An 18,293-nucleotide genomic window follows, 5' to 3' on the forward strand; every position below is an offset into this window, starting at 1 on the left:
GGCAAAGTGCCTGTGGCGACAAAAACGGAACCTTCTTTGCCAGACCCCAGATGCTGTGTCTTCGCGGATAAATCCCCAAACTGCAAAATGTACCTGCTGGTACATTGGACTCTAGAAGCAGCCCCAGGTTAATTGAATAACAATCCCTGCGTAAGGCTGAGGGGTAGGAGGGATTAACTACCATTTTAAGAGCTGGTTTGCAGAAAACATCTCTCTGCTTAAGGAATGTCATACACTGATTTGCTCTCTTTCTTGTTCTTCCCAGTCCTGAACTGCATCCTGGAAGCCCGGCAGACTCTGTGGCACCGTCAGAGGTCTCAAGCTCGACCTCAGCTTCCTCAGGAGTAGCAGTAAAGACAGAGGGGTTGAGCTCCACAGGGGCCTGGGAAGCCCCCTTCTCTGTAGAAGACGACTTTGAGCAGTTTCTTTGGGAGATCTCAGGAGGCAAACTGGAAGAGATAATTGACCCGGACCCAGAGAAGGATGAGGATGAGCTCCTCATGGAGCTTGCTGAAATGCTGGACACCTGAAGCGCATAGTCTTAAGGCTTAAAATAAAGAAAGAAATAAATGGAAACTGATTCTTTTGTTGGATACCCAGAGGTGATTCTTTTTCTAGCTGAGGCTTTGCAAGGAGTCTTAAAGCACAGGTGAACTGGTAGACATTGGGAGTACCTGCACGCAGTTGTCCTGAACTTCCCTGCTGGTCAGACATGCGGTCTGAATTTGTGACCCTGCAGAAGACAGCTGAGACTGGGGTCTATTGTGTACCCTGCCACCAGGGATCGTTTTCCCTAGCAGCTACCTTTTGAATCATTTTCTTAAAGTTTTGAAGAACTTGAGTCTCTTCCTACGAGGATTTGTGAAGGTGGGGCGGCCCTCAGGCATTTGCTGCTGGCAGAGGAAAAATCGGTTGTCGGAGTGGATTGTCAATACTTTCTCTTTGGAAGAAAACACTTGCGTGCTTTGATAGTCCACTGTGCTGTCTTTGTTCCTAGAGGAAAGGTCTGAAACCAAAACTGAGCAAACTGCTGTTCCGGCTCCAGAAGGGTCACCCAGCCCCAAGCTGCCGATGCTTTATCCTGCCAAAGGACTTTCTCCCGCTGGGAGCAAGCATGGAGTTTCTGCCAGCATGGGTCGGTCGGTCGGTCGGTCGCTCGTGGACTTTGGGAGAGAGGAAGAGCGCGCGAGAGCCCGGCGAGGAAGGCTTTCCCCTCGCTGCTTCCCTCCTCCTGCTCTGTTGTCAGCCTTCACTGTCCCCGGCCTAGGCTCTGTCCGTGGAGACGAGGTTTGGTGTATGCCATGGTTTCTGTAAATATTTTATTTTTCGCTGTTATGCCCGTATTCTCCTGAAGGTCCTGTATTAAATGTAGCCTGGCCGCCTCCGCCTTCACCGGTAGTTGAGCTGTTCCCCATGACAGCAGTTAACAGCATTTTTACCAAACCCTGGCGCAGGAAAGGTGCAGGTGCGTGGTCTGTCTGTGGGGCGTCCTTAACGCTCCGCTCCAGAACCTCATCTTCCGCTACCTGCAGAACGTGAGTACCGCCGGGCTGCCGCGGCTTCGGCCCCGTGTGCGAGGAACGTCCTGGTGCTTCTTGCGCAGGGCCCTTCGAGCCGTGTGGGGAGCGGGGCGGCACACCGGACGGGTCTTTCCGAGCATGCGGCTAGAAGGCTGCATCACTGTGAGTCTCAGGATCTCTTTGGATTGGGTGTTTTGTTGGTTGTTCTTCAAATTTATAAAACTGTTTCTTCCTGTCAGGAAAAACTAGCGTGGGGGGTGCCTCTCCAATTAATAGTCTTAATTGTCCAGCCCACGTCAGCACAGCTCACGATAGTTTGTGTCGTTGTTGCTGAAGTTTAGAGCAGGGCACGTAGCTCAGCGGCGGCTTTTGTTGCTGATTTTTAGGGCTTTGATGAATGTGTGAACTTGGTGCCGGACGACGCAGAGGAAATTCACTCCAAACCAAAATCAAGGAAACAGCTGGGTATGTCAGTATGTCTGTGTAAGCCGAGCGATGCCTGAAACCTGGCTGCGTGAGCCTTCCCCGTAGCAAGGCTTTAAAGCATGAAAGGTGTGAAGAGGGTTGAGTTTGGAGTACAGTGAGCGGATACGGGCTAGGTCTCGGTTCCTGCTGTTTCTTGAGCTGGTGGTTTTGTTGAACGTGAAGGAGAAAGAATCTGCCTCTGCCTGAGACGAGTCTTTGTCTTTCAAATGTGCGTAACAACGGATGGGCTGCGCTGCACTTTTTCTGCAGCCCGGGTGGCTGGAGGGGTCCAGTCAAACTCCTGCTCAGGAATATGGAAGGCGACAAGCGGAATGCTGAGCTGCTTGGACATTCAAAAGAGCTAGATCTGAGGGGATTTCTCTTGTTCCCCCCATGGTGGTGGATATAGTAAAGTTGCACTATACAGGTGTGTCTCACTTCCTAGGGAAAAGAAATGGCACCTTCTAGACCGTGAATTCCTCCTGATTTGTGTTGGAATGCCTCTGCTGGGCAAAGCAGTGGTCCTTACTTGCCTTCCATTTAGGAGTTGGCTTGTGCAAACTGCGGAAATCGTGCTTGAAATTTCATTTAATTATCAATGGCATCAGCAGCACACCCAGTAATTTCTAGGAGGAGATGCGTAGGAATCTGCATGACACAACAGTCTGTTTTCGAAGGTGCTAAGGGTGAAAAGTGAATAGTCCCATCAATACTGAAGAAGGGAAGGAACCCTTGCACTTAACAACTGTTTTTCTTCCCTTTGACAAGCAGTCAAAACCCAATAACTAACATGAGAACCCACCTTGTCCTCTCTTTATTTCAGATTTGGGAAAATTCCCTGCCAGAAAAAAAAAAAACCTCCTTGAAAATCCGCTAGTGTTTGTGTGAGTAGAAGGTTCCAACCTTTTGCTATTAATTTGTAAGAACCATTTCATTCCGTTTTGTCCAAGAGAGTCAGAAATACTTGCACAGAAACGCGCAGCGTCTGAATGAAAGGGGTCAGAACCGCTTGAATTTGAGCTTTATCTGGTGTGGTTGCAGGTTTTATGGCATTTAGTATCTTTAAAAGGGTAAGAATCAAAGTATCTGACTTCGCATGAAGAAAACCTGCTTGTGGCTAAAGAAGATCAGTTTCAGCTCTGGAGGCACCAAAAAATCATCAGCTGTCGAACTGGACCTAAGCCATCTTTTCAAACCTTCCGTGATCTTGCTGCAATGCATGATGATGGATATATGGATTAGAGAAGAGCGTATGAAGGCAAACTTGTAGCATTGGCTCTGATGTAAAAAGAGAACAAATTCTTTCCTAAAAATCAAAGTCATCCCAAATTCTTGGTATCATGCAGCCATGCCACTTGCAAAGGAAGCATTTCCCTGCCTCTCAAAGCTTGCGGTATCCTCGATCTGCTGTCTCCCTGCTGTTAATTGATTGCAACTCCGCGTGTCCGATTAGGGCTGAGAGTTGCTCTCGCTACGGATATCGTGCAACATAGGCTGTGCACGCTCGCGTGTGTAGAAACGTTGATACTGTATGCGTGTAGGTAGGTATGCCTGTTTGTGTGCTGACCCCCAAATCCCTCGTGTTATAAAGCATCAGCCTTGAAGGCACATTCATCAAACCGTTACGTAGATCTTTTGGGTTTGCCGGTTCCCTCAAAATGAGAGACTTTCTATGCAGTCTGCTGTGGCAAATAGCCCCACATTCTAATTTTTACTCTCACTCTTGCTGACTTTATCATCACTCGCTCTTGGTGTGTGCATAAACAGGTATGTGTATGTATGTCCAGACAGTATTTAACAGGTAGAGTTGACTAAAACAACTGTAAGGAGTGGAAATTCTGGCTATTCTGCTTCAGCTGTGGACAACTTGGCTTCAGATTCTCATCCAGAGAATGAGATGTGTTAGCAAGAGCTTGTCCTGCGCTTCAGACGACATGATGGGTGGTTTGCATACGCATCATAGTGCAGCATTCTCTGTGTAACTTGTGACACCGAGGGCGCTGTCAGGCTAGTGGAGTGCGGTGACCAGCAGGTAAATCATCAGCAGCTGTCTGCGTCTGGGGTAAGGCTGACGGATTGACAAGGGGGATGAGAACACGTAGTTCCTGGGGCTCTGCCTTCCTTGTGATCTGGCTGTCCTAATCAACAGGGGGGGCGTTAAGCATCTTTAATATTTTTGTAAGCGATTAAAGGCACAAAGCAGAGCAGCAAGAGAGACTGCCCAAGTGAAATACTTTGTGCTTTATAACCCACAGGTAGGGGCAATAATACTCCTCTCGTGCGTTAGCTGGGGTGCAACAAAAAAGGTTAGACCGGGGAGTAGGGCTGTTTCTCCTTTTTCACTTACTGATACCTTTCTTTAGGGTTACTTTGAAAAAGACGATTTGACTGATCGAGCCGTCAGGAGACTTTCCGTCCAAGAAAGAGCGAAGGCAGCTCTTACGAGGACTGGAGGAAGTCCCTGCTGAGAGCGAACCCTTCGAACCTGAGCTCGTTCTCAGACGGTGTCGATTATGTCCAAGCAAGGGGACGACTGCTACTTCTATTTCTATTCCACCTGTGACAAGGTATGTTTGGGCTGCTTTTGCTTTGGGGTTTCTTGTTGAGTTTTTAGGAGAGGAGGGGGCGGAGACATCCAGATGTCTGTTAACTTAAGAAGCAGTTAGATTCTGCTTCCAGTTCTACTAGCATGGATAATTTTTGAGGCTGTACTCTTTTAATTTCCTCTTTGTGGGTTTCCTTTTGGTTACAGGGAGACAGCTGTTCCTTCCGCCACTGTGCGGCTGCTCTGGGAAGTGAGAGAGTGTGCAGGCGGTGGCAGGAGGGTCGCTGTTTCAAGCCTACCTGCAGATTGAGACACATGGAAGTCGATGTGAGTGTTTGCCTAAAGATGTGTTCTCCAACTAAATCCCTGAAAGCATTTTTCCTTGCTGTCGGCAGACTGAATGTGCTTGTACGTGCTAGATTTACTTGCTTTCAAATGATACTGGTTTCTGTTACTTGGAGGGGGGTGGGAGGAAGTTGGGGGAAGAAAAATCAATTTCTGAGGTATACCTCAGCAAGACATTTTTGTATTAGGTGCTGGCGTTGTTCTGACGTCTTGGGGTAGCACAGGGCGGGGAGGGAGAAGATGGGAAGGAAATAAGGCTCTGAAAGAGAACTTGAGATAGATTCAAGCTAGGCAGTTCAAGGCATTTTTCCCCTCTGAATAATCCCAGTATTTTGCACATTGTCTTAGTTTAACCCACCCTGAACTGATGTGTGCGAGCCCGCGACTTCTCCAACGGAACGACAGGAAAGCTAGATAATATGTAGTAGTTACAGCTTACGCAAGTTTTGTCGATCTGCCCTGAAATGCTTTCAGTGATAGACTGCCCTTGGGAATGATGTTTCCGCACTGCACTGCGATAGCCCTGTCTCTGGCATGACGTGTAACTATGTCTCTTAGCAAGCCTAAGGCGAGTGTTACCACGAGCTTTTCTTTCTTTCTGTCTTCAGAAAAAGCGCAGTGAGATTCCTTGCTACTGGGAGAATCAACCAGCTGGCTGTCAGAAATCCAACTGCGCGTTCCATCACACGAAAGGACGCTATGTTGATGGGCGCTTCTTCCCGCCAAGCAAAAGTGAGTTTCTTGGGCCCTTTTCCTTTAAGCATGAAAGAATTAATTCTGAATATTACTTCGGAGTGGGTACAATGCCGTAGAAGGCATCAAGTAACTGCTCACTGATGAGCGTAGGGAGAAGTGAGCAGTCACAGGCTCTCAGCTAAACGGACTGTAATTCTGGTGTTTAATTTTTTCTTTCATGCTCAGCTTCTCTGTGCTTTGTGTGATCTTTGCACTTCAGGTGGCTTTCCCTTCATTTCATCCTTTCTGGAGGGTAGGGTGGTGAGATGAGTGTGTGAAGGGAAGCCGTTGTTCCTAGTGTGTTCGTAGGGGTGGGGAATAGGAAACTCTGAATTCAGCAGCCAGGTGGGTTGTCTACCTTATCTACCGTATCTAGACAGTGAGTGCAAGGTCGGGGTGACAGTTTTACATGGCCAAATGAGAGATGGTCCTCGTCTTCCTCTAGCTACGCTTCCAAGTCCACCTGAGCCTGCAGAAGATGATGTGAAAATGGCTCAGGCGTCACTGCAGCAAAACACACTTTCTGTCCAGTCAAGTCCCACTCCGCAGCTGAGGGGGGTGATGAAAGTGGAAAGCTCTGAAAAGGTCCCAAGTCCTACACATCCTCCAGCCAGTTGTAATCAGTGCTGCAGATGACGATGAAGATGGGTACTTTTTGCTTACTGAAGGCATTTCTACTGGAGGTGAATGTATAACTTCACAGAGTGCCTGAACTGTGTCGTGTTTAAAGCTACGGACGAGAGTCTGGAGTCTTAAATATTTTTTTCCCCGGTATAGCTCTCGCTTGTATGAGCCTGTCAAGTCAATGCAGCTGTTTAAAAAACACCTCCCGCAAACAGTTGCTTGTAGTTAAGAATGCGAACAGAATATGAACCGTGGACTGAAACGTCGTTGTACGAGCTACATGAGCATGAAACGCCTTGTATAATCCCTGCTCCATAACTGAAGAGGTTTTATTTTGGACTTTCAGAGCAGCTTTCTGAAGAAGGAGATGAAACTAAAACACCTGTCCAGCAACCAGCAACACAAGCCCGTAGTGGATCGCGGATAATTTCCACTGGGAAACGCGGGGCTGATACAAAGCAAGGTATTCTAGCAGCTGTAGTAGGATGGCTTGGAAGGAGAACTTGACGATGAACTCCAAAGTGATATGTTCTAAATCTACAGTAGAACATCGGGTAGCTGGATGGAGTCAGTTATTTCCACGAGCTCATTCCTGTCTAATACTGTCGTGTGTCCCTTGGGTCAGACAGGTCAACTCCTCCTTGTAGACTTTTGTAAAACAAAAGAGAGCCACAGCGTGGAGTTGAAATGCCTGCAAATGTGTCCTTTCAAACACTGTGGGAAGAAGCCATGTCTAATGGAATCTAATATCGTGTAGATGGATTAAAACGCTTAAAACTGCAGGTTTTACTCTGTAGGGTGGGAGGAGGGGTGAAGAAGGGTGCCAATCGCTTACCAAAATACCCATCCGTTCTATGGCTTTTTGTCCTGGTGGGGAGTGTTGAGAGGGTTTATTTGGAAGACTTTGGAAGGGTTCTGAGCTGTCAGAAGCTTGAGGATGTGTGCTCTTCAACATGTGCCTTTAGGCCTCAGCTTCATTAATGATTTTCTGTTTTCAGAGGACAATTTAAATTTTGGAATAAAAACACTTGAAGAAATCAAATTGGAGAAACTAAAGGAAAAAACAAAAAGCCAAGGTGGTGAGTTAATATCCCCTACTTGTAGTGACTACTATTGTTTCCATTTCATGGCTCCTTAACCAAAAGGTTAAGTAATAATTAAGATAATTCAGACACGTTAGCCTGCTGGTGCTGCCTTTTCTAATGGAAACCATGCTTTTAGGCTTCCAGGCCCTGGTTTGATTGCAAATATTTGGCATTTGTAGGTGCTCAGTTTGTTGTGTTGCAGTAAAAGATCCAGAAGGGGTTTTTATCAGCCTGACATTAAGCCGTAGCTCATCATGTATTACACCACCTTACAGACCCTCCAGTGTGCTTAATTGGACTCTCATGTTCCTGAAGTTGAGTGAGATTTGTGAATGAGCTAATGTGTCGACAGCACGTGGCGGAAGTAGCGGTTGGGTGAAGTGCAGTAGCAGCAGAGAGAGAGGCTAATGTCAATACGAGTGTCAGTATGCAAATAAGGGGATAACTGGGAAAACCGGGCAGTAATGCAAGGGCAGACCTATAGAAGATGGTATTATACAAGTAGCCAATTTTTGAAGCGTTGACCAGGCTGACGGTGGCTCTTGCGGACAGTAGCGTGATACGAGTCTGTGTATAAGTGGTGGTGTTCAGATCTGCACAAATTCCTTTGAAAGGCAAAAACCGTGGGGCACTACTACTACGCGTAGTCACTCGTTTCTGTGGTTTGGCTACCAGAAGAGTGCCTTTTGCCGGGACGTGGGCTAGAAGGACAATGCTCTTAGTGGCTACTGGCTTCTGTGCAGTGAAGAGCTAGATTAGTCTTTGTCTTAGGGGAGGAGCCTGTGATTCAACTGAATCTTAGCGAGAGGATGGGAAAACGGAAAGCCTCCAGAGGAAGAGCTTTTTGTGAGGCGTTGTTCGGGTGCCCTCATCTAAACGTGACTATGTTGAAGGGTATTTTTGCTGCGTGCCGGAGGAAAATACATTTTGGCAGAGATGTGTATTGACGGCAGGCAGAAGTGGCAAATTTGGTTAGCAGCTGAAAGGCAAATCTAAGAAAAGATCCCCGGAAGCATGGAAGTTTGTGGCTGACTGTTCTAAAATCCGCCTCCAGAGAAACGTTCTTAAAGTATTGCCTGTTTCCTCTCTTTCTGAAGCTGGTAAAAGTGTCCTTCCGTTAAAGCGCAAGCTTGCTGACAGGCTGGGGAAGAAGACAGAGGTTCTGGAGAGTGCTGACAAAGCACCAAAGAGAGGTGCAGCTACTAAGCAGACATGGGGATTTGATGCACAGATTTTCTGTTTAGGTTTGCTGTTTGTCCTTTCTTCTAGTGGTTCTTTGTGCGTGTTGGTTGCGGGCTCAAGGTAGCTCTGAATCCCAGTGACGTGACGGCTCTCATTTCGAAACGTGAACAGCAAATGGAGATTTATGCAGCCTGCCCAACTTTTTCTGTTCTCTCTTGTAGTTCAAGTCCCCAGGTCTCTGAAGGAGAGGCTAGGACTGCCCTCTGAACAGAGCCGTACAGAGACAGGTACGAACTGGCTATTAAGTATGCGTTCCCCTTTTGTCTTTCCATGAGCTTTCATACAGCCCTAAAAGTGAATTTAAAAAACCCTGCCTGATTCCTCTTGCTCGAGTGCTGAAGCTCGAGTGCTGTTTAGCTGCTGGCTAAATACACTTAACTAGAAGGACTGTGGCGCTGTTAAGAGAACCTGTTTGTTTGTTGGGTTTTTTTTTCCTGAGGCAGAGCAAGACGGTATCAATTCTCTCTTCCTTTTACTCTAGCCAAACCAAAGGGGTGCCTGAAGCCTTTGGATGGGAAAGCCACCTTCCCCAGAAAGCAGCCACTGAAACGTAAGGCAGCCGAGAGTCATCCGTCTGCCGTGGCGGCTGTGAAGCCACCGAGTGCCACTGGTGGCGACGGGAAGGAGCCTTCAGCTAAAAAAGCGGCTGTGGTAAGGAGAGCGGCTGAGGCAGTAGTGGGTCCCTAGTAAAATTTATGCCCAAGTTGTAGCCTCCTCTTGGAGAAAAGATGGAAGACTGAAATGTTCTACGGGTCTCCGTTCCCTTTTAAATCCAAAAGTGGTCGACAGGACGCTCGTAGTACCTTTCTGCTCTTTACGAGGTGAATGGCAGTGTTTACATAATGCTCTGCCATGTCCTTTAATTGCTGCGTTCTTTAAGAAGACCCAAGGTCGTTAGTAAACGTTAAGGGAATGCTAACTTTTCTTCAGGTGTGCCCTGGCTCTGTATTTTGGTTAAGGCTCAGCACTGCCAGAGGAGAAGCAGCGGAGGAAGAATCTGCAAAGCAGTCTTTGACCTGTGTATCATAAAAACCATCTTGCTTCTTCCTAGGCCCTTGTTCCGGCTTTGCCAGAGGGCAGCCTCTTCTCCATAGGCGGGAGAGGAAAACCCCAAACCAGGTAACAACCACAACTTGTTCTTTCGCTTCATCAGTGTGCCTTTCACGTGAAACGAAGGTTGTTGGTCTTTTTTTTCACACGTGGAAAAATGAGAGTTTTGAGATAATTCATGCCAAAATCCAGCAGAGGAAAAACTCGTCTGAAATAATAAGTTTCTAGGAGCTGGCTGGACTGCTTATCTAGATCCTTGTCTGAAAATGCTGCAAGTTGGTACAGCTTTTCAGTGGCTTCTTGGGTTTTCTGAACGCCTGCGGAGGTTGACTTGGTCACCCTTTTGCAGTCAAATTAGTAAAGGTGGCAAAGTGCCTGTGGCGACAAAAACGGAACCTTCTTTGCCAGACCCCAGATGCTGTGTCTTCGCGGATAAATCCCCAAACTGCAAAATGTACCTGCTGATACATTGGACTCTAGAAGCAGCCCCAGGTTAATTGAATAACAATCCCTGCGTAAGGCTGAGGGGTAGGAGGGATTAACTACCATTTTAAGAGCTGGTTTGCAGAAAACATCTCTCTGCTTAAGGAATGTCATACACTGATTTGCTCTCTTTCTTGTTCTTCCCAGTCCTGAACTGCATCCTGGAAGCCCGGCAGACTCTGTGGCACCGTCAGAGGTCTCAAGCTCGACCTCAGCTTCCTCAGGAGTAGCAGTAAAGACAGAGGGGTTGAGCTCCACAGGGGCCTGGGAAGCCCCCTTCTCTGTAGAAGACGACTTTGAGCAGTTTCTTTGGGAGATCTCAGGAGGCAAACTGGAAGAGATAATTGACCCGGACCCAGAGAAGGATGAGGATGAGCTCCTCATGGAGCTTGCTGAAATGCTGGACACCTGAAGCGCATAGTCTTAAGGCTTAAAATAAAGAAAGAAATAAATGGAAACTGATTCTTTTGTTGGATACCCAGAGGTGATTCTTTTTCTAGCTGAGGCTTTGCAAGGAGTCTTAAAGCACAGGTGAACTGGTAGACATTGGGAGTACCTGCACGCAGTTGTCCTGAACTTCCCTGCTGGTCAGACATGCGGTCTGAATTTGTGACCCTGCAGAAGACAGCTGAGACTGGGGTCTATTGTGTACCCTGCCACCAGGGATCGTTTTCCCTAGCAGCTACCTTTTGAATCATTTTCTTAAAGTTTTGAAGAACTTGAGTCTCTTCCTACGAGGATTTGTGAAGGTGGGGCGGCCCTCAGGCATTTGCTGCTGGCAGAGGAAAAATCGGTTGTCGGAGTGGATTGTCAATACTTTCTCTTTGGAAGAAAACACTTGCGTGCTTTGATAGTCCACTGTGCTGTCTTTGTTCCTAGAGGAAAGGTCTGAAACCAAAACTGAGCAAACTGCTGTTCCGGCTCCAGAAGGGTCACCCAGCCCCAAGCTGCCGATGCTTTATCCTGCCAAAGGACTTTCTCCCGCTGGGAGCAAGCATGGAGTTTCTGCCAGCATGGGTCGGTCGGTCGGTCGCTCGCTCGTGGACTTTGGGAGAGAGGAAGAGCGCGCGAGAGCCCGGCGAGGAAGGCTTTCCCCTCGCTGCTTCCCTCCTCCTGCTCTGTTGTCAGCCTTCACTGTCCCCGGCCTAGGCTCTGTCCGTGGAGACGAGGTTTGGTGTATGCCATGGTTTCTGTAAATATTTTATTTTTCGCTGTTATGCCCGTATTCTCCTGAAGGTCCTGTATTAAATGTAGCCTGGCCGCCTCCGCCTTCACCGGTAGTTGAGCTGTTCCCCATGACAGCAGTTAACAGCATTTTTACCAAACCCTGGCGCAGGAAAGGTGCAGGTGCGTGGTCTGTCTGTGGGGCGTCCTTAACGCTCCGCTCCAGAACCTCATCTTCCGCTACCTGCAGAACGTGAGTACCGCCGGGCTGCCGCGGCTTCGGCCCCGTGTGCGAGGAACGTCCTGGTGCTTCTTGCGCAGGGCCCTTTGAGCCGTGTGGGGAGCGGGGCGGCACACCGGACGGGTCTTTCCGAGCATGCGGCTAGAAGGCTGCATCACTGTGAGTCTCAGGATCTCTTTGGATTGGGTGTTTTGTTGGTTGTTCTTCAAATTTATAAAACTGTTTCTTCCTGTCAGGAAAAACTAGCGTGGGGGGTGCCTCTCCAATTAATAGTCTTAATTGTCCAGCCCACGTCAGCACAGCTCACGATAGTTTGTGTCGTTGTTGCTGAAGTTTAGAGCAGGGCACGTAGCTCAGCGGCGGCTTTTGTTGCTGATTTTTAGGGCTTTGATGAATGTGTGAACTTGGTGCCGGACGACGCAGAGGAAATTCACTCCAAACCAAAATCAAGGAAACAGCTGGGTATGTCAGTATGTCTGTGTAAGCCGAGCGATGCCTGAAACCTGGCTGCGTGAGCCTTCCCCGTAGCAAGGCTTTAAAGCATGAAAGGTGTGAAGAGGGTTGAGTTTGGAGTACAGTGAGCGGATACGGGCTAGGTCTCGGTTCCTGCTGTTTCTTGAGCTGGTGGTTTTGTTGAACATGAAGGAGAAAGAATCTGCCTCTGCCTGAGACGAGTCTTTGTCTTTCAAATGTGCGTAACAACGGATGGGCTGCGCTGCACTTTTTCTGCAGCCCGGGTGGCTGGAGGGGTCCAGTCAAACTCCTGCTCAGGAATATGGAAGGCGACAAGCGGAATGCTGAGCTGCTTGGACATTCAAAAGAGCTAGATCTGAGGGGATTTCTCTTGTTCCCCCCATGGTGGTGGATATAGTAAAGTTGCACTATACAGGTGTGTCTCACTTCCTAGGGAAAAGAAATGGCACCTTCTAGACCGTGAATTCCTCCTGATTTGTGTTGGAATGCCTCTGCTGGGCAAAGCAGTGGTCCTTACTTGCCTTCCATTTAGGAGTTGGCTTGTGCAAACTGCGGAAATCGTGCTTGAAATTTCATTTAATTATCAATGGCATCAGCAGCACACCCAGTAATTTCTAGGAGGAGATGCGTAGGAATCTGCATGACACAACAGTCTGTTTTCGAAGGTGCTAAGGGTGAAAAGTGAATAGTCCCATCAATACTGAAGAAGGGAAGGAACCCTTGCACTTAACAACTGTTTTTCTTCCCTTTGACAAGCAGTCAAAACCCAATAACTAACATGAGAACCCACCTTGTCCTCTCTTTATTTCAGATTTGGGAAAATTCCCTGCCAGAAAAAAAAAAAAACCTCCTTGAAAATCCGCTAGTGTTTGTGTGAGTAGAAGGTTCCAACCTTTTGCTATTAATTTGTAAGAACCATTTCATTCTGTTTTGTCCAAGAGAGTCAGAAATACTTGCACAGAAACGCGCAGCGTCTGAATGAAAGGGGTCAGAACCGCTTGAATTTGAGCTTTATCTGGTGTGGTTGCAGGTTTTATGGCATTTAGTATCTTTAAAAGAGTAAGAATCAAAGTATCTGACTTCGCATGAAGAAAACCTGCTTGTGGCTAAAGAAGATCAGTTTCAGCTCTGGAGGCACCAAAAAATCATCAGCTGTCGAACTGGACCTAAGCCATCTTTTCAAACCTTCCGTGATCTTGCTGCAATGCATGATGATGGATATATGGATTAGAGAAGAGCGTATGAAGGCAAACTTGTAGCATTGGCTCTGATGTAAAAAGAGAACAAATTCTTTCCTAAAAATCAAAGTCATCCCAAATTCTTGGTATCATGCAGCCATGCCACTTGCAAAGGAAGCATTTCCCTGCCTCTCAAAGCTTGCGGTATCCTCGATCTGCTGTCTCCCTGCTGTTAATTGATTGCAACTCCGCGTGTCCGATTAGGGCTGAGAGTTGCTCTCGCTACGGATATCGTGCAACATAGGCTGTGCACGCTCGCGTGTGTAGAAACGTTGATACTGTATGCGTGTAGGTAGGTATGCCTGTTTGTGTGCTGACCCCCAAATCCCTCGTGTTATAAAGCATCAGCCTTGAAGGCACATTCATCAAACCGTTACGTAGATCTTTTGGGTTTGCCGGTTCCCTCAAAATGAGAGACTTTCTATGCAGTCTGCTGTGGCAAATAGCCCCACATTCTAATTTTTACTCTCACTCTTGCTGACTTTATCATCACTCGCTCTTGGTGTGTGCATAAACAGGTATGTGTATGTATGTCCAGACAGTATTTAACAGGTAGAGTTGACTAAAACAACTGTAAGGAGTGGAAATTCTGGCTATTCTGCTTCAGCTGTGGACAACTTGGCTTCAGATTCTCATCCAGAGAATGAGATGTGTTAGCAAGAGCTTGTCCTGCGCTTCAGACGACATGATGGGTGGTTTGCATACGCATCATAGTGCAGCATTCTCTGTGTAACTTGTGACACCGAGGGCGCTGTCAGGCTAGTGGAGTGCGGTGACCAGCAGGTAAATCATCAGCAGCTGTCTGCGTCTGGGGTAAGGCTGACGGATTGACAAGGGGGATGAGAACACGTAGTTCCTGGGGCTCTGCCTTCCTTGTGATCTGGCTGTCCTAATCAACAGGGGGGGCGTTAAGCATCTTTAATATTTTTGTAAGCGATTAAAGGCACAAAGCAGAGCAGCAAGAGAGACTGCCCAAGTGAAATACTTTGTGCTTTATAACCCACAGGTAGGGGCAATAATACTCCTCTCGTGCGTTAGCTGGGGTGCAACAAAAAAGGTTAGACCGGGGAGTAGGACTGTTTCTCCTTTTTCACTTACTGATACCTTTCTTTAGGGTTACTTTGAAAAAGACGATTTGACTGATCGAGCCGTCAGGAGACTTTCCGTCCAAGAAAGAGCGAAGGCAGCTCTTACGAGGACTGGAGGAAGTCCCTGCTGAGAGCGAACCCTTCGAACCTGAGCTCGTTCTCAGACGGTGTCGATTATGTCCAAGCAAGGGGACGACTGCTACTTCTATTTCTATTCCACCTGTGACAAGGTATGTTTGGGCTGCTTTTGCTTTGGGGTTTCTTGTTGAGTTTTTAGGAGAGGAGGGGGCGGAGACATCCAGAAGTCTGTTAACTTAAGAAGCAGTTAGATTCTGCTTCCAGTTCTACTAGCATGGATAATTTTTGAGGCTGTACTCTTTTAATTTCCTCTTTGTGGGTTTCCTTTTGGTTACAGGGAGACAGCTGTTCCTTCCGCCACTGTGCGGCTGCTCTGGGAAGTGAGAGAGTGTGCAGGCGGTGGCAGGAGGGTCGCTGTTTCAAGCCTACCTGCAGATTGAGACACATGGAAGTCGATGTGAGTGTTTGCCTAAAGATGTGTTCTCCAACTAAATCCCTGAAAGCATTTTTCCTTGCTGTCGGCAGACTGAACGTGCTAGATTTACTTGCTTTCAAATGATACTGGTTTCTGTTACTTGGAGGGGGGTGGGAGGAAGTTGGGGGAAGAAAAATCAATTTCTGAGGTATACCTCAGCAAGACATTTTTGTATTAGGTGCTGGCGTTGTTCTGACGTCTTGGGGTAGCACAGGGCGGGGAGGGAGAAGATGGGAAGGAAATAAGGCTCTGAAAGAGAACTTGAGATAGATTCAAGCTAGGCAGTTCAAGGCATTTTTCCCCTCTGAATAATCCCAGTATTTTGCACATTGTCTTAGTTTAACCCACCCTGAACTGATGTGTGCGAGCCCGCGACTTCTCCAACGGAACGACAGGAAAGCTAGATAATATGTAGTAGTTACAGCTTACGCAAGTTTTGTCGATCTGCCCTGAAATGCTTTCAGTGATAGACTGCCCTTGGGAATGATGTTTCCGCACTGCACTGCGATAGCCCTGTCTCTGGCATGACGTGTAACTATGTCTCTTAGCAAGCCTAAGGCGAGTGTTACCACGAGCTTTTCTTTCTTTCTGTCTTCAGAAAAAGCGCAGTGAGATTCCTTGCTACTGGGAGAATCAACCAGCTGGCTGTCAGAAATCCAACTGCGCGTTCCATCACACGAAAGGACGCTATGTTGATGGGCGCTTCTTCCCGCCAAGCAAAAGTGAGTTTCTTGGGCCCTTTTCCTTTAAGCATGAAAGAATTAATTCTGAATATTACTTCGGAGTGGGTACAATGCCGTAGAAGGCATCAAGTAACTGCTCACTGATGAGCGTAGGGAGAAGTGAGCAGTCACAGGCTCTCAGCTAAACGGACTGTAATTCTGGTGTTTAATTTTTTCTTTCATGCTCAGCTTCTCTGTGCTTTGTGTGATCTTTGCACTTCAGGTGGCTTTCCCTTCATTTCATCCTTTCTGGAGGGTAGGGTGGTGAGATGAGTGTGTGAAGGGAAGCCGTTGTTCCTAGTGTGTTCGTAGGGGTGGGGAATAGGAAACTCTGAATTCAGCAGCCAGGTGGGTTGTCTACCTTATCTACCGTATCTAGACAGTGAGTGCAAGGTTGGGGTGACAGTTTTACATGGCCAAATGAGAGATGGTCCTCGTCTTCCTCTAGCTACGCTTCCAAGTCCACCTGAGCCTGCAGAAGATGATGTGAAAATGGCTCAGGCGTCACTGCAGCAAAACACACTTTCTGTCCAGTCAAGTCCCACTCCGCAGCTGAGGGGGGTGATGAAAGTGGAAAGCTCTGAAAAGGTCCCAAGTCCTACACATCCTCCAGCCAGTTGTAATCAGTGCTGCAGATGACGATGAAGATGGGTACTTTTTGCTTACTGAAGGCATTTCTACTGGAGGTGAATGTATAACTTCACAGAGTGCCTGAACTGTGTCGTGTTTAAAGCTACGGACGAGAGTCTGGAGTCTTAAATATTTTTTTCCCCGGTATAGCTCTCGCTTGTATGAGCCTGTCAAGTCAATGCAGCTGTTTAAAAAACACCTCCCGCAAACAGTTGCTTGTAGTTAAGAATGCGAACAGAATATGAACCGTGGACTGAAACGTCGTTGTACGAGCTACATGAGCATGAAACGCCTTGTATAATCCCTGCTCCATAACTGAAGAGGTTTTATTTTGGACTTTCAGAGCAGCTTTCTGAAGAAGGAGATGAAACTAAAACACCTGTCCAGCAACCAGCAACACAAGCCCGTAGTGGATCGCGGATAATTTCCACTGGGAAACGCGGGGCTGATACAAAGCAAGGTATTCTAGCAGCTGTAGTAGGATGGCTTGGAAGGAGAACTTGACGATGAACTCCAAAGTGATATGTTCTAAATCTACAGTAGAACATCGGGTAGCTGGATGGAGTCAGTTATTTCCACGAGCTCATTCCTGTCTAATACTGTCGTGTGTCCCTTGGGTCAGACAGGTCAACTCCTCCTTGTAGACGTTTGTAAAACAAAAGAGAGCCACAGCGTGGAGTTGAAATGCCTGCAAATGTGTCCTTTCAAACACTGTGGGAAGAAGCCATGTCTAATGGAATCTAATATCGTGTAGATGGATTAAAACGCTTAAAACTGCAGGTTTTACTCTGTAGGGTGGGAGGAGGGGTGAAGAAGGGTGCCAATCGCTTACCAAAATACCCATCCGTTCTATGGCTTTTTGTCCTGGTGGGGAGTGTTGAGAGGGTTTATTTGGAAGACTTTGGAAGGGTTCTGAGCTGTCAGAAGCTTGAGGATGTGTGCTCTTCAACATGTGCCTTTAGGCCTCAGCTTCATTAATGATTTTCTGTTTTCAGAGGACAATTTAAATTTTGGAATAAAAACACTTGAAGAAATCAAATTGGAGAAACTAAAGGAAAAAACAAAAAGCCAAGGTGGTGAGTTAATATCCCCTACTTGTAGTGACTACTATTGTTTCCATTTCATGGCTCCTCAACCGAAAGGTTAAGTAATAATTAAGATAATTCAGACACGTTAGCCTGCTGGTGCTGCCTTTTCTAATGGAAACCATGCTTTTAGGCTTCCAGGCCCTGGTTTGATTGCAAATATTTGGCATTTGTAGGTGCTCAGTTTGTTGTGTTGCAGTAAAAGATCCAGAAGGGGTTTTTATCAGCCTGACATTAAGCCGTAGCTCATCATGTATTACACCACCTTACAGACCCTCCAGTGTGCTTAATTGGACTCTCATGTTCCTGAAGTTGAGTGAGATTTGTGAATGAGCTAATGTGTCGACAGCACGTGGCGGAAGTAGCGGTTGGGTGAAGTGCAGTAGCAGCAGAGAGAGAGGCTAATGTCAATACGAGTGTCAGTATGCAAATAAGGGGATAACTGGGAAAACCGGGCAGTAATGCAAGGGCAGACCTATAGAAGATGGTATTATACAAGTAGCCAATTTTTGAAGCGTTGACCAGGCTGACGGTGGCTCTTGCGGACAGTAGCGTGATACGAGTCTGTGTATAAGTGGTGGTGTTCAGATCTGCACAAATTCCTTTGAAAGGCAAAAACCGTGGGGCACTACTACTACGCGTAGTCACTCGTTTCTGTGGTTTGGCTACCAGAAGAGTGCCTTTTGCCGGGACGTGGGCTAGAAGGACAATGCTCTTAGTGGCTACTGGCTTCTGTGCAGTGAAGAGCTAGATTAGTCTTTGTCTTAGGGGAGGAGCCCGTGATTCAACTGAATCTTGGCGAGAGGATGGGAAAACAGAAAGCCTCCAGAGGAAGAGCTTTTTGTGAGGCGTTGTTCGGGTGCCCTCATCTAAACGTGACTATGTTGAAGGGTATTTTTGCTGCGTGCCGGAGGAAAATACATTTTGGCAGAGATGTGTATTGACGGCAGGCAGAAGTGGCAAATTTGGTTAGCAGCTGAAAGGCAAATCTAAGAAAAGATCCC

At 47.3% G+C, this 18,293-nt stretch overlaps 3 protein-coding genes across 3 annotated transcripts in view; 2 read left to right on the forward strand and 1 right to left on the reverse strand.

The window, feature by feature from the left end:
• The window catches only part of SNRPE (small nuclear ribonucleoprotein polypeptide E), a 302,587-nt gene that overhangs the window by 69,771 nt on the left and 214,523 nt on the right, over positions 1-18,293 (reverse strand). The gene's annotated exons all lie outside the window — the stretch shown is intronic.
• On the forward strand, positions 4,499-7,297 carry LOC126051948 (zinc finger CCCH domain-containing protein 11A-like; the record flags this gene model as incomplete). The annotated part of the gene is given in 7 exon segments (XM_049831884.1): positions 4,499-4,552; positions 4,738-4,857; positions 5,484-5,607; positions 6,056-6,216; positions 6,218-6,258; positions 6,561-6,697; positions 7,233-7,297. Coding segments are annotated over 7 exon segments (702 nt in total), but the record flags the coding sequence as incomplete, so codon positions are not given.
• On the forward strand, positions 14,476-17,264 carry LOC126051944 (zinc finger CCCH domain-containing protein 11A-like; the record flags this gene model as incomplete). Its single annotated transcript, XM_049831881.1, is given in 7 exon segments — positions 14,476-14,529; positions 14,715-14,834; positions 15,451-15,574; positions 16,023-16,183; positions 16,185-16,225; positions 16,528-16,664; positions 17,200-17,264. Coding segments are annotated over 7 exon segments (702 nt in total), but the record flags the coding sequence as incomplete, so codon positions are not given.

The sequence above is a fragment of the Accipiter gentilis genome, chromosome 29 (genome assembly GCF_929443795.1).
Source record: "Accipiter gentilis chromosome 29, bAccGen1.1, whole genome shotgun sequence".
NCBI lineage: Eukaryota > Metazoa > Chordata > Aves > Accipitriformes > Accipitridae > Astur > Astur gentilis.